The following is a 26,469-nucleotide window of genomic DNA, read 5'->3' as shown; positions in this document are numbered from 1 at the left end:
TTGCTCTCGGATGGGGGGGTGCTACTCCGGAGCAGCGAACTGGCGGGCGGGGGTGCGCCTGTGAGTGCGCGTGTGCGTGTGTGCGCGCGCTCTCGTGGCCTTCCGGCAGCTGGCAGCTGTCCCGGCCCCCACCCCACCCTACCCCACCCCACCCAGCCGCGCCACGCCACGCCACGCCGCCCCCGCCCCTCGCTGTCCTGGGTGCGCCTCGGGCCGCTGCGCTCCTGGCGAGCTCCCCCCAGCGCCTGGGAGGCGACCCCCAGTGCGCCCGGGTTCAAAGGCCCGGTGAGGCAGCTCCAGCCCCTCTGGGGGGCGGGGAGGCGACGGGGGTGGTGCAGAAGCCAGAAAAGCCCGAGCCACAGCCGCCCAGCTCCGCACAGGGATGGGCAGCGCGCTCTGAAAGTTTATGACCGCCGCAGCCAACTCCTGGCCGGAGCTGGAGACGCAGCGAGCGATCAGCCGTCCTCGAACCCCCACAGCTGGAGGGCGAGGCCAGCTGTACCCGGCCCCAGTGCCCTTTCGCGGCCACAAGCGGCCGTCCTCCTGGTCCGGTGCTCAGGCGCCTGATCTGGGTTCATGGAGCCGGGGCTGTGGCTCCTTTTCGGGCTCACAGTGACCTCCGCCGCAGGTAAGCGCACGGGGCGGCGCGCCTCTCCTGGCGCGAGTGCACACAAAAGGACCCAGGGCGGGGGACCCGAGGCGCGGAGATGTGCGTCGCGGGGAGCAAACTCTTGGCTGGGCTCTGCACTCCTGAAGACGCCTGGGGGCGGGCTGGGGAGCAGAAGCGGCGCACAACGACTACCCGCACGGGCTCTGGGGGTTGCAGCCCGCGCACAGGCTGGAGACCTGCTGCCTGGGCCGACTTGGTCAATTTTTCATGAAACTGGGGGCTTTTCAGAAAGTTTGCGAACTATTCAGAGGCTCTGCCAAACGCTGGCAAAGTTTTCAGAAAGTATGCAAAATGCATGCAAGTTTTCAACGGGTGCAAATAGCTTGCAAGCTTTTCAGAGAGTGTGCAGATAGCTTGGAAACTTCAGAAACTGCGCAGAGCTTTGGAAACTTTGCAGACATTTTGCTTGCTCCACCCCCCTCCTCAGGTGTTTGGGGGTGGCGGGTGTTGAGGGGTCTGCACACTCAGGAGCCCCTCAATCTGCCTCCTGCAGGATTCGTGCCTTGCTCCCAGTCTGGGGATGCTGGCAGGCGTGGCGTGTCCCAGGCCCCCACTGCAGCCAGATCTGAGGGGGACTGTGAAGAGACTGTGGCTGGCCCTGGCGAGGGGACTGTGGCCCCGACAGCACTGCAGGGTCCAAGCCCTGGAAGTCCTGGGCAGGAGCAGGCGGCCGAGGGGGCCCCTGAGCACCACCGATCCAGGCGCTGCACGTGCTTCACCTACAAGGACAAGGAGTGTGTCTACTATTGCCACCTGGACATCATTTGGATCAACACTCCCGAGTAAGTCAGCCTTTTGTGGTGAGGAATGTGGCTCCCAGACCAGGCCCACATCTGCTCATTCCCAGGAGGACCTCACTCCACCCCAGCCCCACTCAGTTAGCCCAGAGCCTTCCCCTGGCACAGCCTTTAGCTCTTGCTGGGGCCTCCTGCCAGCCCAGGTCTCTTCTGCAGGTCAGGGGTGTGACCCACATCCCCCCTGAGGGCCTGGCCCAAGAGAAACTCAATCCTGAGTTTGATCCTGTGGAAGGGGGAACCCTCTCTCTGAATGAAGTGAACTGACCAGGGGGATTAGATACCTGAGAAGTCTCTCTGAGCCTCTTTTCTGAGACAGAGAAAGCCCCGAAAGTTTATCTCATTCCCCAGGGGCTAAGGGGGCTCATACTCACTGTTGACCCCGCCAGGATCCAAGGGGTTTAAAATTCCTTGAAAGCATCCTGGTCTCCAGGGAGTCTAAGGGTGGGTTTAGCTGAGCCCGATAGAACCTGCACAGTCCACTCGGGGTGGAATTCCCCTGGGATGGGCTCCCTTCCTCCCTGCGGGCCCCCCTGGATGCCAAGGCAGGGTGAATTCACATCAGCTCGCCCATGGGCCTTCCACAGGCTGGCTCTAGTCACCCACTGCCATGGCCGCAGAGGGCCTTCCCTTCTCTCCTGCAGTCCTTAGGAACTCTCTTATCCTAGGGCCTAGATAGCACCATCCTGAATTTGTCTTGGGGTTCGTCCTGTGGGGAAGTCAGCCTTCTCCTGGGGCCATGTGGAGAGAGTGTGGCTCTGACAGGGGAAGGCTTTGATGACTCCCAGTGTTCAGGGAACCCCTCCTGCAGACACATCATCTTGCAAGCCATACAGAGGGCTTGACCTTGCTTGGGTCACCAACCCTCTGACACTGGCTTCCCCATCTCTAAGATCTGGGACTTGGATCAGACGCCTCTGAGTTCCGTTCCCTGGGTGTTCGTGGGATCTCTTGGGACTCCTGCTTGTACCCTATTAGGGATTCTTCGCTGAGAACTCAGAGATGGTTGTGAATGCAAATCCCTGGAAGCCTGGAAAGGCAACTTTGCCACCATGTCCCAGAGCCATCTTGATTCAGGTTCCTCACGGTTACCTTTATCCCCAAGCCCCATAACCTCTGAGCCCTTGGTAGCAGCTTTCATGGGGCTCACTTACCTACCTTGTGTCATCGGCACCTCAAAAATGAAGTGCAGAGCAGGGTAGTAAACCTGAGGGGTGGAATGTCTTTCAGACCCGGGGACAAGACCTCTAATCACATCCACGATAGATCTGGAACATCGCCCTATCATGCTCGAAGGGCAGGCAGCGGCTTCACATTGAGCCAGCAGGACACTTGCACAGGGTCCTGCACTCAGAAAGACTCTGGCTCGGCTTAAAGTCCTGCTGTCACTTAATACTTTCTGAACCAAGAGCTGCACATTTGCATTTTCTCCTGGATCCCACAAATTCTGTAGCTGGTCATGATATCCTGATTTGCTGGCTGGGCTGTGTCCACCTAGAGGATGGGAGGTGCCTCCCTGTTTCTTTCCCTTTGTGGGGAAGATAGAAGCTGTGAGTGTTGGGCCATCATCAATTGCCTCTTACCCTCAGACGGCAATGGGAGTCACCTTTCCTTATAGCCCCTGCACCTTGGCACCGCCCTTTCTGATTCTTAACCCGCGTCATTGTGCTCTGATCAAATTCACTTCACAGAATGGAGGGCACTGGGCAGTCACAGGAACCGAGTTCTTGTCTTGGCCAGAATCCCCAGCTGTGAATCTAGAAGGAGAAAGAAGAAAGCTAATGGAATGACAGGCGGGGACCTGGGGTGGTGGGCAGGTGGGAGAGGATTTGGAGACCATCTCTTTCGTTCGTTGCCTGTTTACCAAGCCCCGGAGCACTGGCTGAGGAGGAAGCGATGACTTGAGACATGTCCGAGAGTCTCAACCAACACCCAGTGATCTGTTTAAAATTCTGTCTCATGCACCCTGCGATCGTTTGAAGTCCTGTCTCATGATTTCGAGTTTGTCCTGAAATGAAGCTGTGGATCTCTGACTTTTTCCAGGACAGCCAACTTGATAACTTTCCCCCTGAAGTGTGATTTACCTCTTCCCCTCCTTCCCAACCCTGGTTCAATTTAAACACGATGAAAGAAGGATTAAATCTGGTGTTTGGGCATCCCCTGAGCTACTTGGGAAACAAAAATGACAATAGCCAGACTTGAGCATTTTGAAATTAGACAGATAAAATAATTCTTATGAGGCAGAATTTCCCAAATGGCCTCCTTCCCTCCCTTCCTGCCTCCCTCCTTTCTTTCTTACCCTCCAAACTTCCTCCTGCCCTCCCTCCCTCTCCGCCTCCCTTCTTTCCCTCTTTTCTTTCCTTTCTTTTCCCTCCCTCCTTCCCTTCCTTCCCGAAACTCTGTAGATGTGTAGATAGGTCTATTTGTCATCTTTAAAATATCTCAGACAAGACTGCAATTTGAGAAAATGGGCTGTAGTGACAGGGAACACGAGTGATGGGGAGTAATCTAAAAAATCACTGAATTGAGCAAAAGAGGCACTGGAAGTGAGTGACACAGTCTTTTCTAGTGGTTCTGTCTCCCCACTAGATCACAACCCCACCTGTCACGTGTTCCCGTCTCCTGCTGTCATGCCCTCTTCATTCAAGGACTGGCCTCGTTCTCCAAATTTCTCCACCAGGTCTGATTTCTCCCTGTCCCAGCGGCAGCTATTCTGGGCACTAGAAAGAGCCTTGATTCTTGTGCCTCAGTCAGGGGTCTTGAACTTTTGGGTGCTTTTCGCCTTTCAGAGTCTTTCCTCCCATGGCCCATCCAGCTGCGTGAAGACAGAATCAACACTCCTAATCGATCTTTGATGGACATTTCTCTGAGTACAGTCATTTTTGCTGCCTTCAAGGATCTGCGATGCGCAGGAGTCATGTTGGGAGTTACTACCGAGACCCGCTTTGCATCTCCTCGAGGAAAGTGAACTGTCTAGTCCAGGCTCAAGAGACTAGTTGGTCTCTTAAGTCTCTTTTGGAAAGAAGGTCTGAGATTCCTCGGCTGTCCCTTTAGCCCTCCTGCTTTTTTCCCTCCTTAGTCCTTCCAGACCCGAGCTTGGTCGGCCCTTTCTGTCAGCACCCAGCATGGCATGGATGTTCAGGAAATACTGGTTGACTTTTGGCTAAGTCCTGCCACCTGGGTACTCTGGCTCATCTTTGCTCTTGCTGAGCCCCTAAGTCTCCAGTGCCTTCTCCCACACAGGGGGCCTCTTTCTCCAGGTGCCTGGCTGCTCCTCAGGGTCCTGCACATCCCTGTAGACGCGCGTGGGCAAGAGAATTTTTCTTGGGGATGTTGCCCATAACTTCCGTGATATCTTCCCAAAAGTCCATGGCCCCAAAGAGGAACCAAATTTATACTTGCCCCTTCAAGGCTGCTGGGATCACAGCTCTTCAACGGGATAGCATGATTTCCATTAGCCTTTCCTTGGCTGTCCCCCACAGTCCCCAAGTCATCCCACCACTGCCAACAAAAACAAAGTCCCAAATCAGAGAAAAACATATCCCATCCTACTGTCATGGAAAAGTTGCCAAGAATAACATAGTAAGGGGACAGGTGGTGAACAAGAGGTCCGTGTGCCGATGTCCTTGTACACTGCGGCTGTTCTTTATGAGCAGACTGAAGAAACAGATACCAGGTAGCTGGGGCCTGTAGGAGTCAGGGTTCTCCAGAGAGACAGAACCAACAGGGTGTGTGTGTGTGTGTGTGTGTGTGTGTGTGTGTGTGTGTGTGTGTGCAGATTAGGCATATATCAGAAGTGCAGTTGCCAAAGGAAATATTTGGTTGCTCTTGGGGGCCATGGACTTTTATGGAGGATAAGACGGAAGTTATGGGCAATGTCCCTCCAGAGATATATATATATGGAGAGAGACAAAGAGAGACTTTAAGAATTTGGCTTGCACGATTGTGGGGGCTGGCAGGCCAGAAATCTGCATGCCAGTAGGCTGCAAATTCCCGAGGGAGTTGATGTCAAGGAGGTCTGGAAGCAGAATTCTTTTCTGTTCAGGAACCTGTCTTTTCTGTGAAGGCCCTCAGCAGATTGGATGAGGCCCACTACATTTTGGAGGGTCAGCTGCTTTGCTCAAAGTCTACTGATTTAAATGTTAATCACATGTCAAAAATACCTTCAGGGCAACATCTAGGCTGCTGTTTGACTAAACAACTGGGCACAGTAGCCTAGCCAAGTTGACACCTAAAGTGACCCATAACGGGGATGTCAGCTCAAACCACATTTCACGGTGGACCAGCCCCTCAGAGCCTGGCTGAAGACTGAAAACCTGTTCATCCAATGGCTAACTGAGCTGTGAAGCACCCAGCAAAGAGCCCCACTGTGTTCCTCCCCGCCCCATGAGCTGAGGGATCCTGCCATCTGTTCATCCCTCTAAGGACATCTGACAGAGGCATTGTGATGCTGGATGGTAACCGTGTTTTCCAAACCAAAATCTGACACACATGGGCTGGCAAATAGGAACGTAGTTATGAAAAGAACAGGGCAGGATGTTGGGAATCATGACCATGGTGGAAAATTTGGGATTTACACTCCCCACTTGTGGAGAAGACTCCAGAATCCAGGAGTGCTGCCCTTGAGTCCTGGCCATGACTATCTGTGTGACCTCGAGCCAGGAGGTGCTGTTGCCTCTCTGTGACCCTCTGGAAGGTGCAGACATCAGCCGCTCCAGGACAGTGAGCTGCCAAGTCTCTCCTAATCCCAATAGTCTGATCAGCTCTTATCAAGATGCCCAAGCCGGCTTCCTAGGCTGCCCTGGAGCAAGCCACACTTAATCCGGCAGGAATGCCATTTGTTTGGAGTTCTTTTCTCCCTTGAAGGCATAAAGAGTTAAAAAAAAAAAAAAAAAAAGAATTAACAAAACATTTAAACTTGTATTTTAATGTGTTCTGCCACAAAAGGGCAGCGTCACAGATTCTGGCTTTGCCTTCTGTGCTCTTCAAGAAAGGCATCTTGGCATGCTCTCAAGAAGAGATATTCCAAATTTTAGAACATCCCAATAGAACGGTTGGATCTGGAGCCCCAACTTCCTGCACATGAGGAGCCAGCTGAGCACCAGAATGTGATTTTGAGATCCCGATAAAAGTCACCCTGGGCCAGGCGTGGTGGCCCACACCTATAAACCCAACACTTTGGGAGGCCGAGGTGGGCAGATCACTTGAAGTCAGGAGTTTGAGACGAGCCTGGCCAACATGGTGAAACCCCGTCTGTACTAAAAATACAAAAAATAGCCAGACATGGTGGCATGTGCCTATAGTCCCAGCTACTGGGGAGGCTGAAGCAGGAGAACCGCTTGAACCCAGGAGGTGGAGGTTGCAGTGAGCAGAGATCACGCCACTGCACTCCAGCCTGGGTGACAGAGCAAGACTCCATCTCAAAAAAACAAAAGTCACCCTGACCTGTGAGCCACACCTGGCAGTATCATTGTTGGACATGTGGCCATTTGAGGCAGAGGGCCAGTCTTTCTGCCATCATGGTTTTGGAAAGGAGTCATGAATAGTCTGCTACCAATCATGATGCCGAGCATGGATGGTGAGGATGGCCGACCATGACTGTGACCTCATGTCGTCTCATGGGATCAGCTTGACAGCCCCATTAGTTGGATGCTATTGTCCCTGTAGTTTACAGGAAGAAGCTGAGCCCAGGAGGCGGAGTCAGTTGCCCAAGGTTGCAGAGCTTGTGAGTAGGGACTGGGCTGCCAGCCCAGAAGTTTGGCCCTGAAGCCTGCCGTGTAAGCCTCCTCCTGTGTGCATGTTCCCAGCATGGGCTTCTTAGGTGACTAATATGCCATCTTAGGTGACTCCTGCTTTCGTTCATTCAATATGTTTTCCCCGAGTGCCTCACCTGGGTCAGTACTGAATGGGGCTCTGGGACCCAAGAATGAATAAAAGACGTGGTTCCCCATCCATGACTGATTCAGGGTGGTTTTGTTCTTTTTGAGACAGTGTCTCGTTCTGTCGCTCAGGCTGGAGTGCAGTGATGCGATCATAGCTCACTGCATCCTTGAACCCCTGGGCCCAATTGAATCTCCCACTTCAGCCTCCCGAGTAGCTAGAACCACAGGTGCATGTCACAATGCCTGGCTAATTTTGTGTTTTTTTTTTTTTTTTTGTAGAGATTGGGTCTTGTTATATTGTTAGGGCTGGGGTTTTGTTCTTTTTGATAGTGATGATTCATATATATAATTCTATGTAATCATATATTTGCCCTTTTGCAAGATTATTTTTATTAACATATGTAACACATGGGCAAAGCCCAAATCCTTGGTCCATCACAAGTCCTACATTTTATTTTGGAAATGTAGCCTTGGCTTGCATAGAAGCACGTGACTCTCCTTTAGCCTACCAGAGCCCTTGGTGGTTTCTCTGTGGGTAAGAGGGGCTGGTTGAGCGTGCACTCCAAGCAAACCAGAAAGTTTGTCCTGATGTGAGAGATGCTGGGACAGAGGGGGCTGAGTCTAGGGGAGAGAGCGAGGGACCCCCAGGCCATGAGCCCCATTCCTGGGGCAGGATTTTTCTTTTCTTGGCTGCTGCTCTGTGCCTTGTTCTGCCTTCTTGCTTCTTGGTGTGGTTACGGGAGCAGGGCAGACATAGGAAGTGGGGCTGCTCAAATCCATCTCTTCTTGCAGATCCAGCTTCACACTTTGGTTTAGAGACTCCTGGGGTTTAGAGAGAAATGAGGCCTGGGGCCACTCATCCAAATTGTCACATGGAGGAGGAACAGATCCATTTGTAGGGGTTAAGAGCTCAAACTGTGGGCTCGAATGCCTGGGCTGGAATCTGGATCTGCCACTTAGGAGATGTCACCTCTGAGAGCTTCAGTGTCCCCATCTGGAGAGTGGGGGAATAGATAGCACTCTATGAGGAAAGATGTTTTCAGGATGACACAAGAAAGTACACGGGGCGTGGTTAGCACAGCGCCTACAATCTAGTAAACACTCAACGTCTTGAAGACGGTGGCCACAATGATAACAACACAACCTCCAGCCCTGCAGAGGCCCTTCCTGGGCCAAAACCAGTCCTCCTGCCATATCCAATCCTGTGATTGGAGGATGTTGGCTGGTGAGTAGAAAGTCCTTTCTCAAGTGCTGCTGGGGTCCACCTCTTTGGACCTTCTGACTCTGATCTTAGCTCCTGGAGTGCCCCGGAGCAAGCCTGTCCACCCTGTCCCCTGCAAGACGGTCTGTTAGCCTCAATTAGCAGAAAGCTTACAGACTCTGGGAAAAGGTGTGCCTGGCTGTCTGCTGTTGCTGATAAGCAGCCTGATAAAGACTCTGTGGTCAAAGGTCGCTGGGCTGGGCTGAGATTCAGTCCCGCCCTTCCAGCCCCTTCTTTCTGCTTTCTATTGCTTCCCTCTCCCCTTGGTAAATCATTGGAAGTTTTCAGGAATGGGGCCTGGCGCTCTTTGCGGGCACCGGTCTGGGGCTGTGTCTGTGAAATAGGAGGTAGGGGTGGTGATTGGGGTGATTAGGGTGTCAGTTCAGGAGAATAGGAATGATCTGTTTACCTCTTTGTTAAACACCTACGGTGAGAACTCTGTGAGGCATCTGTGGCTCTCATGTCCTTGGTACGTCCAGCAGAGTAGATATAATGCCTTGTAATTTGCAGCTGAGGACCCCATGGGGCCCCAGTAGCCTCACCTCTGACCTCACCCAGCATTGCCTAGGACCTGAAGTGGGTGTCACCAACCGGGAGTCACCAGGAAGCAATCGAGGAAATCCCACAGACATCGATTTAGAAGACATCATTTCATGATGTGCTTTTGAGACGGGCATGTGAAAGAAGAGGGTGTTGGCCAGACTAAAAGGGACCCTGAGCGGCCGGGCGCTGTGGCTCACGCTTGTAATCCCAGCACTTTGGGAGGCCGAGGCGGGCGGATCACGAAGTCAGGAGATCGAGACCATGGTGAAACCCCGTCTCTACTAAAAATACAAAAAATTAGCCGGGCGTGGTGGCGGGCGCCTATAGTCCCAGCTACTCGGAGAGGCTGAAGTAGGAGAATGGCGTGGACCCGGGAGGTGGAGCTTGCAGTGAGCCGAGATTGCGCCACTGCACTCCAGCCTGAGCGACAGGGCAAGACTCTGTCAAAAAAAAAAAAAAAAAAAAAGAAAGGGACCCTGAGCTTGAGGTTCTGACTGATCATGGTTTCAGGAGTTTTCCCCCTCACATAACCATTTCTATCTCTTCCTTAGAAATTAGTGCACTTTTGGGTACCAGTTTTCAGTTGGAGTGGCATATTTTTTAGAACACTGGACTGCAAGATACTTCTTTAAAACTGGAGGGACTTAGGGCTAAATTTCACAGTTTGTTGGAAAGGTCAGTCCTACGAGGTCTTTTCTGTTGGGGATGCACAGGTAGAAAGCCCGTTTTCTGCCCCAGAGTCAGCAGGAGGGGTGAGTGGTCCAGGAACAAAAGCAGACTTGGTGGAATGCAACTCATCTCCGCTTGGGAGACAGAGGGACTTGAGGCTGGAAGGCAGTTTGATTTGTAGCAAGAAAACTTGGTACAAAGAGGTTGTGACCCTGTGTGACCCCGAGGGAGAATTTGGATTTCTGCTAGATGAAAGGGCCGTTACAGTGAGGAACTTGGCCTTAAAACTGAAGGCAGATGAAAGGCTCTGATGTGGCTGGTCATGTTTGTTCCTGCAAGAATTTAAAACAAAGGAAGCTGGGAGGCAAACAATGCTTCTGCTTTATGATTCCGGTTCCAAACCTCAGAGGGGGAGCTGTAAAGGGTGACCCTGTCTACGGCACAACTCTGCGTTCCAGTGTATTGGAAGTGGATGGTCTCTGTTTTGCATGAGAAAGTGACCTGGTCTCCTTCCTTGTCGTGTTTCAGTTGAATCAGAGTTCCTCAAAATTGGAAATGCACACGCATATACACACAGACTTTTGCCCACTTTGGAATAGAAATTAATTGCACTGGGAAAATAAATTGCAGAGCATGGCGGAGTATAGACGGCCACATGTGAATGAATTGCTTGTCCGCATAGTTTTGGGAGCTTCAGAATCCCGGCTCACCCACCAAGCCTCCCAAGAACAGATGGACAGGCCGAGGCATCGGCTCTGTTTCTCATCTGCCCCACCTCAGAGTCTTAGGAGGGCCAAGAGCTTTGGGAGAACTTGGGGACATTCACAGGCTTGGAAGCACTGGCCTCCTCTTCTTTTGTGGCCTCCTCAGGGCAGACTTGGTGGGAGCTCTTAATAAACAGTAACTCAGGAACAGAACAGTCAGGAAGGCCTGTTCCCTGGCTCAGTAATTTAAAACCCAGAAACAGCTTCCTTTCATACGCATTGATGACAAAAGTGCTCACAGACGCGACCAATAATGTGACTGGCCCGCTGGTGGACAGTTTCGCCTCACAATTTGGGGAGTGTAAAATAGCTCTGCCGAGAGTCAGAAGCAACTACATGAGACAGCAGAGCTCCGTGTAATTTTTCTGGATTTTTAGGAATCTGATTTCCATGGGTCTCTTGCAGGGCTGGGAATAGACCGGAGTGAGTGAGGCACTCCCTCATGTACAAACTTTCAGGAGGTACCAGAAAGTAGGAAAAAACAAGTCAAATACAATGCACTATTTTCAGAAAGCCAAAATGAGTGCAAAAAAAATTCATAATTGACCAAAGAAAGAATTCAAGGCAAGTCCATAGAGTAAAGGGAAAGCAAATTTATTAGAGAAGTAAAGAAACAAAAGAATGGGTGCTCCATAGAGCAGTGGTCTGGGCTGCTTGATTGAGTATACTTACAGTTATTTTTCGATCATATGCTAAACAAGGGGTGGGTTATTCATGAATTCCTGGAACTGAGGGTTCCCCCTTTTTAGACCATATAGGGTAACTTCCTGATGCTGCCATGGCATTTGTAAACTGTCATGGCGCTGGTGGGAGTGTCTTTTAGTGGCTAATGCATTATAATTAGCATATAATGAGCAGTGAGGACAACAGAAGGTCACTGGGTTGCCATCTTGGTTTTGGTGGATTTTGGCCATCTTTTTTTTTTTTTTTTTTCCACATCCTGTTTTATTAGTGGGAGTCTTTGTGACCAGTGTCTTGTGTGGACCTCCTGTCTCATCCAATGAGTAAGAATGCCTCACCTTCTGGCAATGCCGCCCAGTAGGTCTCAGCCTCATTTTACCCAGCCCCTATTCAAGATGGAGTTGCTCTGGTTCGAACACCTCTGACAGAGCTACCAAAAGGGCATTACGCAAGGACACAGACAATTAGGTTAGGTGGAAGATGAGCGTATCTTTAGTCATTGTGATGGTGAGCATAAGTCTTGCTCGTGAAGCTCTTTTCCATCCTTAACCTGGTGTCTCCTGAAAATTAGCAAGGGTGTCTTCTCTTGCTTTCTTTAGATTATTCAAAGGCATGTATGATGGTGTTGGCATTTCTTTTTAATCCCTTTGTACATAACCCTATCTTTACGAAAATACTTGCTCCCTGTTTTCCCTCTTCTCTTTCCACTGCTGGGAACTATTTTGAGCCCTGTCTGTCTGCAGCTTTGCATAAAGTTATAATGAGGCTGGGCCAGGCAGCCACGGATTTCTCATGCTTACATTCGGCCTGGAATTCAGCAGGGTCACTGGGGGCTGGGGAGAGAAACTCTAGCCTAACTCATTTGATGCATTTGGGTTGTACCAGATGGAGGGAAACCTGCTAATCTGTAGGATTCCATAGACAGCTTAATTCCCCAAGTTTTGGAGGAGTTTGTTTCTCTAATTTTTTTTTTAGCCATAAGTCTTGAAAATCCCACACCACATAACAAAAACAGAGGTATTTTTTCTGTTGCTCTCCTTTCCTTTGACCCCCTGGTGCTTCCTCCAAATATCCTTAAGTGTGCAGGTGCCTGTGTTAGGGGAGGAATAGGTCTATGGTCCAATGAGCTGATGGGATGATAAATTCTGCGACTTTGAGATTCTTTTTAATCTCAGCCTTATGGTAATAGGCCATGGAAGAGTGTAAACAGTTTGGGCTAAGGCTTTCTAAATACAGTTGATGAGATCCTGGGAACCACTTATCTTGGGTGGGGTGGAGCACCTCACTTTGAGTTTGGTGTTAGTGCTGGGGCAAAGGTCTAAGGCCTTCTCCAGTGATTGTGCTATTTAAGAATGTTCAAGGGATGGTGAGGGCCTTTGGAAATATCTGAGTGGGGTTTGGAGCCAGAGGGACCCTGGAGAGACCCAGCCAGCCCTTTTGTTTCTCAGGCCCAGAGGGAAGGTGCCCACCTTTCCTGTGAATGAGTCATCCTTGTGACTAGAAGCCTGGATCTGCCAGCCTAGTGAAGCCTCTGTTTTGCCTCTGGTACCTTACCTATCTATGCAGCCTAGTTTGTCCACCAAGGTGCTGATGTGGCCTGCAGGAGTTATTGCCAAGACGTAATTCTTCCATTTCAAGTAATCTAGAGGCCACAAGTAATCTAGAAGATTTTCTAGGAAAACCCCTCAAAGACCAGCTGATTAAGGACAAAATAAGTAGAGATCCATTGAGTCAGCCAAGAATGTCATATGTTTGGGACACTGGGTAGGGCCGTGCAGTGATGGCTCATTTGGACCTTATTCATTCATTCATTTAACAGGTGTTTATTATTGAGATATTGGGACCTGATTTTGAGCCAGACATGGTGTCAGCTGCCCTGGATGGAGAGGTGAATGGGGCAGACACAACCAGTGGCTCTGGCTGGACAAGGTCCTGCTGTTGCTGAGCCAGGGGGTTATGCCTGGGCCAGACACCATCTCTCAAACGAAACGAAGGAACTGGCCCTCCCTCTTAGATCTGATTGGTAGGGGTTAATGCTCAGTACTCTTTTTGAAAATGTATGTGATACTGTTAAAATTCTCAAACAGCCAAGTCCTGGGTAATTCCAAAGGTTCTTTGAGGGTGAAAGGAGGGGGATACAGTAATTTTTTAAAAAGGCAACAATTAACCCACAGCACATTGCTCACTGCTTTTGGTATTTCCAAATATTCTAGACTCATGGGCTTTTTCTGAGGGCTGCAGGAGATGGACTTCCCACCTTGTGGGGTGGTGGGATGAACGGTCTGCCTTGGGTCCTCCCAACTTTAAGCCGTGAGAATTTTCTGCAGCAGAAGTAAAGCTATGAATTGCCGGTTCACTGTTCTGATGTTTAGGAAGCACGAGCTTTGTATAATATTCTTTAGAACCAGAAAGCGCCTGTGTGTGTTCTCTGCTTATATAATGAGGTCACTGAGGAGCTATGTTTCCTGGCCTATTTTCTTTCCTGGAGGTTGGAAGGGCACCCCATGGGCTGTCTGGCATAAGGCCTGGCCCACAGCAGACTTTCATAAGCATTTGATGAGTGGGCAAGGAATAAGTTCAGTAGAAGACAAAACTTCTGAGGTCGTCAAATGAGTGTCCAGGGGTGGGCTCTGAGCCTCCTGGGAAGGAAGGGATGGCGTGCCTGCCTCTACCTGCTGAAGGACAGACAGTGGGCAGTGGGCACACCTGGGGGAAAGGAGGGCCATAGCCTGCTTCCACCTGTGGAGGACAGACATTTCACAGTGCACACACTTGGGGGAAAGGACTCCAGCCAGCTTACTGTGCTGGGTTTGTCCTGATTCTGAACATGCTTTTGTGTGTGTTGTTGCAGTGAAGAAAATTTTTCCTTGTCCTCAACAGCTGGGGAGACTACAAGCCTTCCTCTTACACCCAAGAGGCCATGGTTGCCATCTCATGAAAGTGAGGTCCAGGATCAGCCAGAGTTCACTGGTCACAAGCAACAGAAACCTAGTCTAGCTGGCAAAGCACAGGAGGAGTTTACTGGAAGGACGCGGGAAAGCTCACAGATTGGAGGCAAGAAGAAGCCCTAGGCTCTGAAAGGAGAGGTGTTAGGACAGGATTGGGGGTCTAGGGGTGCATCAAGTGGACAAGGGAGGGCGGGGCCACTTGGCAAATCATAGCTCCAGAGTGTTTTCTGATCTCGAATTGCCCCTCAGGAGTCTTGGGAGAGAGGGGGTCCTATTGGCCCAGTTTAGGTCTCCTGACCAGTCCTCAGGCAGAGGTAGGTGAGGCCCATCAATTGACTGCCCCCCAGAGACCTCACACAATGGGAGGCGGATAATTCTCCAAAGAGAAGATGGCAGACTGGATCCTAGGAGACAAAAATAACCAATGCTGGCCTCAGGCTCCAGAGAATTCCCTGTTTCTCAGTCCTTGGAGCGCAGGTGCCCCTGTTCCTGGTCCTATCCTTCCCCTTTGTCTCCATGTGTTGTGCGTAGCAGTGTCTGCTGGATGTTTGCTGAAGCAAAGGGTCACTTTCATGGGCCTTTGAATAGTCAGCCACTTCCACACCAGAGATTGCATATGTCGGCATGCTGGAGGGCATTTTGTTTTTTCTAAGGGTATTTGGATTAATTTTTCTATTTCACCCTGTCTTAGTCATTAGAGCCACGTTCTAACTGGTTCAGATTACAGATGGTAAATAAAGGTGATTGACACTTTCCTCCCTGCCCAGGCAGACATTTCTAAGCTTGGGAGAGTTGATGAGTGGTGCCTTCTAGGGAATGTAATAAAGTCTGAAATTGAGCTGTAGTTAGAAAGCATGCGAGGGTCTAGAAGTTGTTTCTCCAGGGAATGGCAGGAGGTAGTATCCAATGACTGCTGGTGCCTGGCAGCTGGGGGCTGCCTCCTGACTGTCTGCTAGTGGGAAACAGTTGTTTCTCCTCCCCTTGGCCACAGGACAAGTCACAGAGCCACGCTTTCTGTACAATATGTCCCCTGAGCCAAAAGGCAATATTGCCTCTGCTTTCCCAGTTCGGAAGGAAAAATGTGAACCGAGGAAGTAGATCATCAACTTGACATGTATCCTAAGTGTGACATGAACACGTTCTATTTGTTGGGGAGACACTCAAGTCGCCAGCTGGGCTTTTTAAATGAAAACAACACCTCTATTTAAATGAAACAACACCTCTATTTGTAAAGAGGAAAATAGTATCAGGTACTCATTTTGTTCATGTGTCATCTGACCCATCTGCCTTCGCTTTATGGAATAAACCACTAGACTAGGAGTTGTAAACTCAGATGCTCCTGAGGGCCAGACACATAAAAAAGATGAGTGAAGGGGGCGGGCCAGGTATAAAACTACTGAAAATGGTGGGGACTGGGGCAGAATGGAGGGTTTATGCGCAGTCTCTGACATCATTACCCGGCTGCCATGCTGGAATAAGAGGTTGGTATTAGCACAACTTCCAATTCTTCAAGAAAAGCTGGAAATTGGGATGTTTATGTGAAATTTCCAGATTTAACAAAAAACACTATGGTTCACGCCTGTAATCCCAGCACTTTGGGAGGCTGAGGGGGGCAGATCACGAGGTCAAGAGACTGAGACCATCCTGGCCAACGTGGTGAAACCCTGTCTCTACTAAAAATACAAAAAAATTAGCTGGGTGTGGTGGCGTGTGCCTGTAGTCCCAACTACTTGGGAGGGTGAGGCACGAGAATCGCTTAAACCCAGGAGGCGGAGGTTGCAGTGAGCCAAGATTGCGCCACTGCATTCCAGCCTGGCTACAGAGTGAGACTCTGTCTCGAAACAAAAACAAAAACAAAACACTGTTGACTGAAAAAAGCTGACAAAAACGCCAATTTGCTAACCTCAGTACTGGATTAAAAGTGTATGTGTGCAGGGCAGGGCCCCGCCCCTTGTCTGTCTTTTCATAAGTTTCACCCGGAGTCTAGTCCAGTGCCTGCATGTTGAAAAGCAGTTGGCAAATATTTGTTGCATGCTATTCAGTTGTGGGGGGTGGAATAAAAACTGGGTTTTCAATAGGGAATGACAGTTTGATAAGCTTTCCCAAGAATTTAGAATCTGGTCAGTGGGAATATCTGTGTCTCTTCTTTAAACTTCAGATATACAGGCCAGTTTCCTGATCAGAAAGATGGAGAGTGTTATGAAAAGGCAACACAGAACTTAAAAACAGAATCTTTAAAACAAAAGTCAGCTTTCCTTATTTAAAAACTTCTTGTAGAGAGAAATAAAGCGTTTTCAGTGTGGTGCCGCAGATGAAGAATGAATATGGGAGATTTGGGGATTTAATATTTAATAACACTTATACATGATGTTTGGGAAAACGTGAAAAATAAGAAACATTTGATAAACAAGACTCTGATGTCACCATACCAATCAAATAATGAATGTTCTGAATACATAAGTTGAGTGATAATTTATTAGATGAACACACACAACACCAGAGATTGCATATGTAAGTGTGCTGGAGGGCGTTTTGTTTTTTCTAATGGTATTTGGATTAATCTTCTCACCTGCTTTTCTTTTGCATGGAGCTTTGTGTTATAACTGAGACATGAACAGATGGAAGAGCTGCCTACTTGTATAAAGGATTGTATTCTGAAAACCCCATTGTATTATAGAGCAGTAGGCCCTAGCCACTGGGCAGGGCATGCTGGTCAAAGGTTCTCGGCCAATTTCACTTCATGTTCATGGTCCACCGTTAGGTCCTTCCTGTTCACTACTCAGTAAACAGCCAGCGATGAAGCAGGCCACAAATGAAATATAAATGCTCATGAGATATGAGTACATTATCACAACTGAAATAGAAGTGCTCATGAGCTGGTAATCTGGCGTCAGACGTCGGTAAGAAGGTGGTGTCGAATGAGGTGACCTGTGGCCTTGGGCTCCTTATTACCCTTCTTTATTGCTAAGTCAACCATCTCAAATGCCAAGCTTAGTAGATGGGACTTTTCTGATACAACTCACTTGACCTCCCAGACCAGATAAATAACAATAGTAGCTACTGTTTGCTCACGGCACTTTGCTAAGTGTTTTCCATGCAGAATCTCCTTTGCTTTGTCCAGCCACACTTTTGTTGACCAGGAAGTTGTTGAGAGGGTGAAGTGATCATCATGTAACATAAGAACAGTATTATCAGGTCATGTGTCTCTGTGTGTACCTTGCACATACCTGTACCTACTGGCCTTTTTTCCTTTACCTGTTTTCATAGTCCAACAGCATATAACTCCTGAAGGCATGGACACATAGGGATATGCCTTTCTGTGTCCTTATGACACTTACATTGATACCACGTATATAGTGGATGCTGAAAAATGTTGGAGATTCTTTCAGTGATTTTTGTGGTTATTGAACTCTTTAGGGTGAAAAGAATCCAGTCTCGCCAGACTAGAATGATCTCACCATGAACTACCAGTTGCTCAATCAATAATCTGTTCTCCTGGCCTTGTGTGAGGCCCATGGTGGGTAAAAAAAGAAGTAAAAGACCTGCCCTCTCTTTTGAGGATCCGGTAATCTGCCTTTAGACTTGGGTAAGAAACACCGCATCTCTGGGCCCTGTGGGTTAGAGGACTGCCTCTGACGCCACTCTGGCCATGCCTCCCACCCGACTGCAAGAGTCTGGGACTCAAAGCCATATGCATCCTCTTCAAGACCATGTTCCAGGTATTCAGGGGCTGGAATTCCCTACTCACGCATCCCCAAGACCACTTCCAGGGCCTGCACAGGTATCCTCCAGGGCCTGACACTTGGGGATGAGCAGGGCTCCGGCTACATATGTCGAGGCCTGCAGGGTGACAGCTGCCTACAGGATGTGGGGTGGAAGGAGCTTGGAGGAAGCAGCCTGGGGCATCCACAGGGAGTGCTTGAAGCCAGCGCTGGTGTGGGATGGAGCAGGATGGCAGAGAAGGTACTGGGTCTCCACCACATTTCAATATGGAATGGCCAGAAGCCCAGGATTCTAAATTAAAGGCTGGACCTGCAAGGCGGCATTTGGAAGCCACATTTGTCCAGATACAGGAGATAACAATTTTTCGTTTAAGGGCTTATCAGATCGATTGAAACCTTTAAATGATTAGCCCTGTGGGAGGTGGACCTCCCTTGTGAACTCTTGTTCCAGACTCTACAATGTCAGGGGCAGGCTCTGCTGGGCCATCAGCTTCCCTCACCTCCGCACAGGTCAGTCAGCAGACTGCACACCTGGAAGGCCCAGGCCTTGGTGGAGGGGCTTCTGTGCCTCAAGGCTGTAGGGGAGGGGAGGGGGCCGTGCTTCTCTAAACATTCTCTGAAACTGCCAGGGCTCGTTTGCATACCAGCACTTTACTGCGCTTGGCGGCTGGGGAAGTGCTAAGCCTGTCTTTATAACAAATACCATGTTGCCTTGTTTCCTTACTTAAAACACTTTAGAGTGTTTTTGCTTAAGTTGAGTGGCTCTACACGTGCAAATGCATAACCAGCTGACAGCAGTTTCAAAATTGCAGGTCTCGCTATTGATGGAGAAATGGGAGTGTTGTTATTCCTTAGGTGTAATTTTCACCAAGAAATGGGGGGATGGATTTAATGTCAACACTTAGAGATTTAATGTGGCCCTATTACTGGAAAAATACACCTTTAGCCAAACCCTGCCTCAAAACAATGTCTACATTGTCTTGCTGCTCTCCCTACCCTCATTTCCCATTCCTGAGAAAAAACGGGCTTGAAAGAGGGTTCAGCTCAATACAGGGCTGGATCCTGCCCTCTGTCTCCGTTTCCTGAGCACAGATGGCTCATCAGCGGGGCCTGTCTCTGCCTGGAGGGATCCCACCACCTCTGTTTCTGAGGAACTTGGGTGGGAGGGAGTTAGTGGGGAGAACAAGAGTCAAAGAACAGGGTGGGGTCAGTTTTAGGCTCTTGTGTCCAACCCAGCAGGGAGGTGGGGGCGGGGGATTCCCTCCAAGCATTAGGTCACTGTGGGGCGCCCTAGCCCAGTTTGCCCTCACCATCTCAAAAAGGCTTTATGGTGTGTGTTTCCAATGAAAAGAAATTCAATTTGATTTTTATTTTGAAAATGCAGGGGGTGGCTGGGCACGGTGGCTCACACCTGTAATCCAGCTCTTTGGGAGGCCGAGGCGGGCAGATCCCAAGGTCAAGAGATGGAGACCATCCTGGCTAACACAGTGAAACCCCGTCTCTACTAAAAATACAAATAATAACAATAATAATAATTAGTCGGGTGTGGTGGCACGTGCCTGTAGTCCCAGCTACTTGGGGGGCTAAGGCGGGAGAATTGCTTGAATCAGGGAGGCGGAGGTTGCAGTGAGCTGAGATCATGCCATTGCACTCCAGCCTGGGCGACAAGAGCAAGACTCTGTCTCAAAAAAAAAAAAAAAGAAAAAGAAAAAAGAAAATGCAGAGGGGATGTCAGGACTCCCTTTGAAGTGGATAATTGGTACTACTCAGTGGGGTTCATGGAAACCAAGGTGGTTCATCTTTGGGGACCAGCAAGAAAACCAAGGTTTATTGGAAAAGCGGCTTTGGCCACATGTTTCTTCTAGCTATTAGTAATTTGTTCCTCAAATCAAGCTAGTAAGTTAAGCATCTGCTTTTAACTTCTTCCCACTGAACTGCCTGGCAGGCGCCCCCTTTTTCTCTGGCGAGTGAGGATTTGGATGTGCACACTCACTAGAACCAGCTTTCACAGGTTTTGCTCTGAACCACACCGTCACACTCCTCCTGCCAACGCCAACCATAAACGAAATTGGTAAGCAGTTTCAAGCCTTCTTCATAACGCGGCTCTTCTGAGGCTGGCTCCACTTTCAGCTGCATGGCCAGGCCCTCACCCGCCTCTCAGAGGGCACGGAGTGTTCCTTCTGATGTTTGTCTCTTTGAGGAAGCAACTTTCAGAGGCCAGGATGCATCTCTAATGACTGTAATTGCATTTGCCATCTTCTCATTAGCACAAACCGCAAGGCCTGCTGTGCACATGGAAGAAACTCAGTTCAAGGCCCAGGTCTGGCCTCAGGCTGCGGGGTCTGATCAGGGCAGGTGGTCTGATCAGGGTGAAGACCCAGACCAGCACGTAGGTTGCCCCACATGCCCTTGGCACAGGAAGAAAAGGCTCTGGAAAGGGTGCTATGGTTGTCTTTAATTATTTCCTGGCTTTCCATGGAATGAGGTGGAGGCCCAGATGGTACTTCCAGAGCCGAGGAGCAGAACCCGGCCCGGAGGAGCTAGGCCGGCCATGGTTTGGTCTTGAAGAGAATGAAAGCCCACCCATGTTCGCAGAGCGCCGAGCCCTGGGGCGTTCAGGCCACACCTGCAGCTGGTGCCTTGGGTGAGGCTAAGGGCCTCACAGGTGCAGGCACACATGCCCAGATGCCTGCTGGGCTCCAAGAGGGCTGGCTGCTGCCCAGCTACCCAGACCCTCCATGTCCTCCCATGCCCTCAGTCCCAACTCTCTTCCTGGGGGTTGTGGAGGGCAGGGGGTGCACAGTTCACTCCAGAACCTTCCTAAGACCCAGAGCGGTAGCGGGGAGGGTTGTGAACACCAGTTTCTGAGACCTTTTCAGCCAGGCGGCGGTTCTCACTCCACACCCTTGGGGGCCCCTGAGCAGGGAGGCCTGGGTGTGCTCACCTAACGTTATCCTGTGCTTTGCAGACAGACCGTGCCCTATGGACTGTCCAACTACAGAGGAAGCTTCCGGGGCAAGAGGTCTGCGGGGCCGCTTCCAGGGAACCTGCAGCTCTCACATCGGCCACACTTGCGCTGTGCTTGTGTGGGGAGATATGACAAGGCCTGCCTGCACTTCTGCACCCAAACTCTGGACGTCAGCAGGTGTGACACCTCCTTCAGCTTCACTCATTTGCAGATACGCATCAACCCTCGGCAGGGGCAGGCCAGGGGCTTCTCAAAGGAAGGTGTAGGATGGTTCAGTCATATCCTGACCCACTGTCGTCCTGTGGGCCAGAGAAAGGAGGTGCTGAGCCCAGAAAAGACCCAGGTCCTCAGCATCAGGAGGGCAGGAGATGCAGCATCCCCACCCCCTTGCTGCGTTTTGGAACAGAAGCTTCACAGTGGCCATAGCTGCATCTGGTTTCCAGACGTATGTTTTTCTGGCCTGCACAGCACTTTGTGAAAATCTGAATAAGTTGCCAACACTTAAAAGATTGAAGAATTAACCCCTGCCAAATGCATATTTTTAGCCTTCTCGAAAATAGCCCATGATAAGAGTGCAAAAGTCTTATGGGGCGGGGGGATCCCAGCACGTAGGACCATCTGGTCTCAGAGCCCCCTTCTCTTTGGCCACTCTTGGCTGGAACTGAGTGGGGGCATCTCACGTTTGAGTAGGACGTGCAATATCCATTTACCTGCGTTACTAATTTATCTTACTTTGTAGCCCCTGGAGGCTCCCAAGTTTGAGACCCTGTGGTCTCTCCTGGCTGCTTTAGGGAAGCTTGTAAATCACGTTGAATGGAACAAACAGGCAGCGTCCATGTTTGACCCAGGGGCTTTGAGCTGGTATTCACTTAACAGGTATTCCTGTTAATGCTCCTTACTCCTCTTTTTCTTAACTTCCGGCCAAGATTCATGAACCCAGCAAGGCAGATCGGCCCTTTCAAAACCCTTCCTGGGGCAGGCGTAGGTGAGCTGCCCTGATGCACACAAAAGACACATAGGCAGGGGTGAGCTCCCAACACCCCAACAAGGCAGACGGTAGCGCTCAAGACCCCAGGATCTGCCGTCTGCGAAACCCAGTGTGAACTGCATGGTTTTTCCCTCCTTCTGGGCTTTTAAACATCCGATGAATGAGTGAGTGGTGAGTATATTCTGTACTTTGGTAGAAATCCACCCACCGAGTGCTCAGCCTTCAGAAACTGTGCCTGAGACGCAGTCCTTGGGGAACGCACTAATGTGCTCATTGGTGGGGAAGAGGAAGTCATAATTTGACACCGAAAAACCAGCCACAGGGAAAGGCAGGTTGATTCATTAAAACCAGCTCTCTCCCCACAGTAATTCAAGGACGGCAGAAAAAACAGACAAAGAAGAGGAAGGGAAGGTGAGAGGTGCCAACAGAGGCCTGTGTCAAAGGAGGTGAAGATGTGACATGTCATTCCTTCGGGGGTGGGTGGAGGATGTTTTGAGGGGATGGCATCTGGTCTGGTCCAGTGGGAACCCCAGATCTCATGGGATGCTGCACCCACAGGCAATGGTGCCTTTGGTGGACCGTTTCTGGGGGCAGAGCAGGCTGAAGCTGTGGATAGCTGCTGTCACTTGCTGGGCCCTGGCCACCCTACTCTGTGTCCTGGGAGCCAGCCCTTGCATCCCTTGTAGCTCTGGGCAGTGACGTCCTGCCTGGATTTCACCTGGCCTGGACAAAGCTAGCCAACCACCGCTCTCAGAGGCCCCGCGGGCTGCTCTGCCCAGACCCACGCTTCGCCTCTGCTTCCTTAACAACATGTGGTCTTTCTCCTCAAAAAACAATCATTTCTTCTTTTCAGCAGCTGATTCTGGGCAGAGGTGAATTACCGCAGCTTGACAGCAGGGTCCCTTGGTTCGCCAGTTCATGTTATTATTTTTTTTAACCCACCTGTCTTTTTTGTATGAGAGATCCTGAGGGTTTCCTGCAGTCAAACTGGGTTTATTTGTCATTCTATCAATCAGAAGTCGTTATTAATGACTCAGCGGCACATCTGCAATGGGATGGTAATTTATGTTCATAATAATAGCCTGGAGGTGGCTTGGGTTTCTACAGGGACTGATCAAGGGAAGATGAAACCATGCTCAGTATACAGGAGGCTTTCCAAATTGGTGCCAGATCGCTTCTAGTCTAGTCCAGAGAGGGATCTGTCAGCATCCATAATAAAAATGGAGCGGGAGGAGGAGGGCCGAGGCGGAAGAGACAGAGCCCGGGAGAGCATGAGTCAGACCCAGATGGTCCCACTTTGCCTCTTCATTCTTTTTCCTCTTTTTCTCTTCCTCACCCCAAACCAAAGCTCCTCTCAGCGAGGGCGGGATGTAATTAAACCCATCTATCCATTGCATCATTTATTCATTCACTTATGCATTCGTTCAGCAAAGACTTGTTGGGCACCTGCTACGGGCTGGGCACCCTTCTCGATGTTGGGTACATAGCAGGAACAAGGCATAGGATCTCTTTTATGGAGCTTAACTAGTGGCGGATGCAGACAGCAAGCATGTACAATAGAAAGTGAGATTGCAAAGAATAACAGACACGGCAAGGGTAGGAGGCGTGGGGTGGTTGCAGTTTGAGATTGGGTTGACGTGGCCTCGTCTTTCTGACCAGGTGACCAGAAGGAAGGCTGGGAGGAGCCATAGGGATGAGTGAGGGAAAGGGATTTCAGGTAGGGGAACCAGTGAGTGCAAAGGCCCTAGAGTGTGCTCGGGGAACAGCCAGAAGGGAGCCCTATACAGGAGAAGCACACCGGTCCTTTTGCTGTTGTGGTGATTATTACCGTTCTATGTCACATGTTCAAAAGATGTGATTGGTGGTGCAGGTGTCCCAGCAGGAGCTGGAAAAGTGGTTCTCCCAGGTCTCTATGAGTCATGTAAAGCTCTAGTAAGAAGCTTTACTTGGGAAGAAAAAGTCTCTTATTAAGCCAATGTTCTTGCTTTCTTGCAAGATTCAAGTTAGTAATTCCCAGATTCACATTCTCAGAGTGGAAGCTGCCACCATCCTTAGCTTGTGATCATCAAGGATGGGGCCAGGCTGCGGGAGGGCCCCTGGCAGCCTTGTCTGCTGGTGTTATTCTTTTCACACTTTTCCAGTCGGGTGATAGGCTCGGAAATTGCTGAGAAGCACTGGGAAGAGGGTACGTACCGTTCCAATCAGGGAACAGGCTGGAGAGGCAGTGGGAAGACGTTCCCTTTTTCAGCTTCACAGAGCTACAGAGCTACGCTTTCATAACATACCTTTCTTTTTTTTTTTCTTTTGCCCCCTTTCCCCAAGGTAGGTTGAAGTCAAGGACAGACAAAGCAAGCAGGCTTTAGACCTCCACCATCCAAAGCTTGTGCCTGGCAGTGGACTCGCCCTCGCTCCGTCTACCTGCCCCCGCTGCCTCTTTCAGGAAGGAGTCCCTTAGGAGGACAGGCCTGCAGCATCCTGGTCTCGGGAGGCTTCTGTCATTGCTCACACACAGTTCAGATTTCCACCTCTTTATGGACAAGGAGTGAATTTGCCTGGGGCAGAACACCCACCCAAAGAGTCCCCACTTAACAATAACCCCCCACTGCAAGAATGCCCAAATCCGAATGACCCCAGTTTTCCTAATGGGTAAAATGATCCCAGATGTGCTCCAGAGCATGACGCCCGCAGCTCCGGTTTCATGCAGGAAATTGTTTTTGGAGAGCTTTGGCAAGTTGGAAAGCCACTTACTGGCTTTTGACATGACTTCTCTTGGAGAATAAGTGGACTCCAAGCTAACTCTTTGCAAATGTAAACACATGTCCATCTTGTAATAAATGCAAAATGCCCGTGCAGCAGAAGCATGCGACTTTCATATCCTTGCCTAGAATAGGCTGCATGGTGTATGTCAGTGAGGGCCACGAGGCGTCGGCTTTAGATATAGATCATAGCTCTACAGGAGTTTATAAATTTGAAGCTTATGGGATTTTGGCAGAGAAATTTTCAGCTGCGCTTGATACCCACCAAAAGAATGTATCTCAAAAGAATGAAGGAAGAAGAAAAAGGATCCTTGATGTTTGTGACAAGAAAAGGAGAAAGTTAGTATCTGCAATACAGAGCTTGTTCCTGTTCAGTGACTGACCCTCTGTATTCTGTATAGACACCAGGCCGATATGTAGTGGAGTTCCCAGGGCTTGTTTGCAGGAAGCCGACTGTAGAGACAGCCCCAGCTCAAGGCTATTCGGTTGAATATTTGCTTTCATGAGTAAATGTGGATCTTTGGGAAATGGCTTCAAAATAAGTCACGAGCACAAATTCTTTGTAAATTATGTAAATTCCTGTTTATATAAATTGGCAACAACTTGCATTGTCTGACAGTTCAAAATCTCTTTCAGCTGCGCTCTTCCCACCGAGCTGAGCTCACCGGGAGTGTGGAAATGTGACCCTGCTATGTAAAGTCGCCTGCGCAGGGGAGGGGCTGCCCATCTCCTCACTCAGTCACAGAGAGATAAGCAACGGCATTTGAGTGGGTGTCCAGGGCCCCGTAGGGAGACATTTAAGATGGTGTATGACAGAGCATTGGCCTTGACCAAATGTTAAATTCTTTATGTGTATTTCATAAGTTATTACAGGTATAAAAGTGATGACCTATCATGAGGAAATGAAAGTGGCTGATTTGCTGGTAGGATTTTGTACAGTTTAGAGAAGCGATTATTTATTGTGAAACTGTTCTCCAACTCCTTTATGTAGATCTGTTCAAAGTAGTCACTGTATATACGTATAGATAGGTAGATACGTAGGTAGATTTTAAATTGCATTCTGAATACAAACTCATATTCCTTAGAGCCTGAATTACATTTTTAACATGCATATGCGCTGTTTGGCACCGTGGCAAGATGGTATTAGAGAGAAACCCATTAATTGCTCAAATACTCAGAAAGTACTGTCAAAAGCCTAATAAAAAACCTAAAGTTTGCTCTGATTTGTGGGATTTTTTCCTCACTGTCTTTATGTGCATGGTTGCGCATCGACTTTTCATGGACCTCTGGAGAGGATGGGAAGAAGTTGTGGTTTGGGAAGCGGAATCCATCTAAAGTCAGTTATGGAGCTAGATGAGGGGCTGCCTGAATATTAAGGAAGAAGTGGGGTTTGGGGACCGTTCCAAGAAGATAAAACATTCACAGCAGTCAGGAAGAGAGAAACCTGGGGAGAGAGCTGGTTCTTCCCCCAGACCATTGTGTCTTCCTAGCAATAGGGAGGCTTCCTTGTGGCCCTGCCAAAGATGGCTGTGCAGCCCAGGATTCTAGGGAGAGGGCACTGCTGGGGTCTCAGGATTCTAGGGAGAGGGCACTGCTGGGGGGCTCAGGATTCTAGGGAGAGCACTGCTAGGGCGCTCAGGATTCTAGGGGGAGAGCACCGCTGGGGCCCTCAGGATTCTAGGGAGGGCACTGCAAGGGAGCTCGATTCCAGGAGACGGCACTGCTGGGGGCGCTGAGGATTGCTAGAGAGAGGGCACTGCTGGGGGCTCAGGATTCTAGGGAAAGGGTGTGGCTGCTGAGTTCTTGATAACCAGAAGGCAGCA

General features: G+C 49.8%; 1 protein-coding gene across 3 annotated transcripts; it reads left to right on the top strand.

The window, feature by feature from the left end:
- The first annotated feature begins 576 nt into the window (after positions 1-576).
- On the top strand, positions 577-25,773 carry LOC116463279 (endothelin-3). 3 transcript variants are annotated; one of them, XM_032146313.2, is made up of 5 exons: positions 577-628; positions 1,164-1,452; positions 20,903-21,079; positions 22,256-22,301; positions 24,217-25,773. In XM_032146313.2, the coding sequence occupies exons 1-5, from the start codon at positions 577-579 to the stop codon at positions 24,343-24,345; spliced, it is 693 nt and encodes a 230-aa protein (XP_032002204.1). In that variant the 3' UTR covers positions 24,346-25,773. The 3 variants fall into 3 exon arrangements, with proteins under 3 accessions (XP_032002204.1, XP_032002205.1, XP_032002207.1); XM_032146314.2 differs by having other exon boundaries at positions 22,256-22,336; positions 24,217-24,253; XM_032146316.2 differs by lacking the exon at positions 22,256-22,301 and having other exon boundaries at positions 24,217-24,283.
- Positions 25,774-26,469: the final 696 nt, after the last annotated feature.

The sequence above is a fragment of the Hylobates moloch genome, unplaced genomic scaffold, assembly GCF_009828535.3.
Source record: "Hylobates moloch isolate HMO894 unplaced genomic scaffold, HMol_V3 SCAFFOLD_32, whole genome shotgun sequence".
NCBI classification, from domain to species: domain Eukaryota; kingdom Metazoa; phylum Chordata; class Mammalia; order Primates; family Hylobatidae; genus Hylobates; species Hylobates moloch.
Note: the sequence above shows the minus strand (reverse complement) of the source record. Positions and strands in the feature narration are given on the sequence as shown.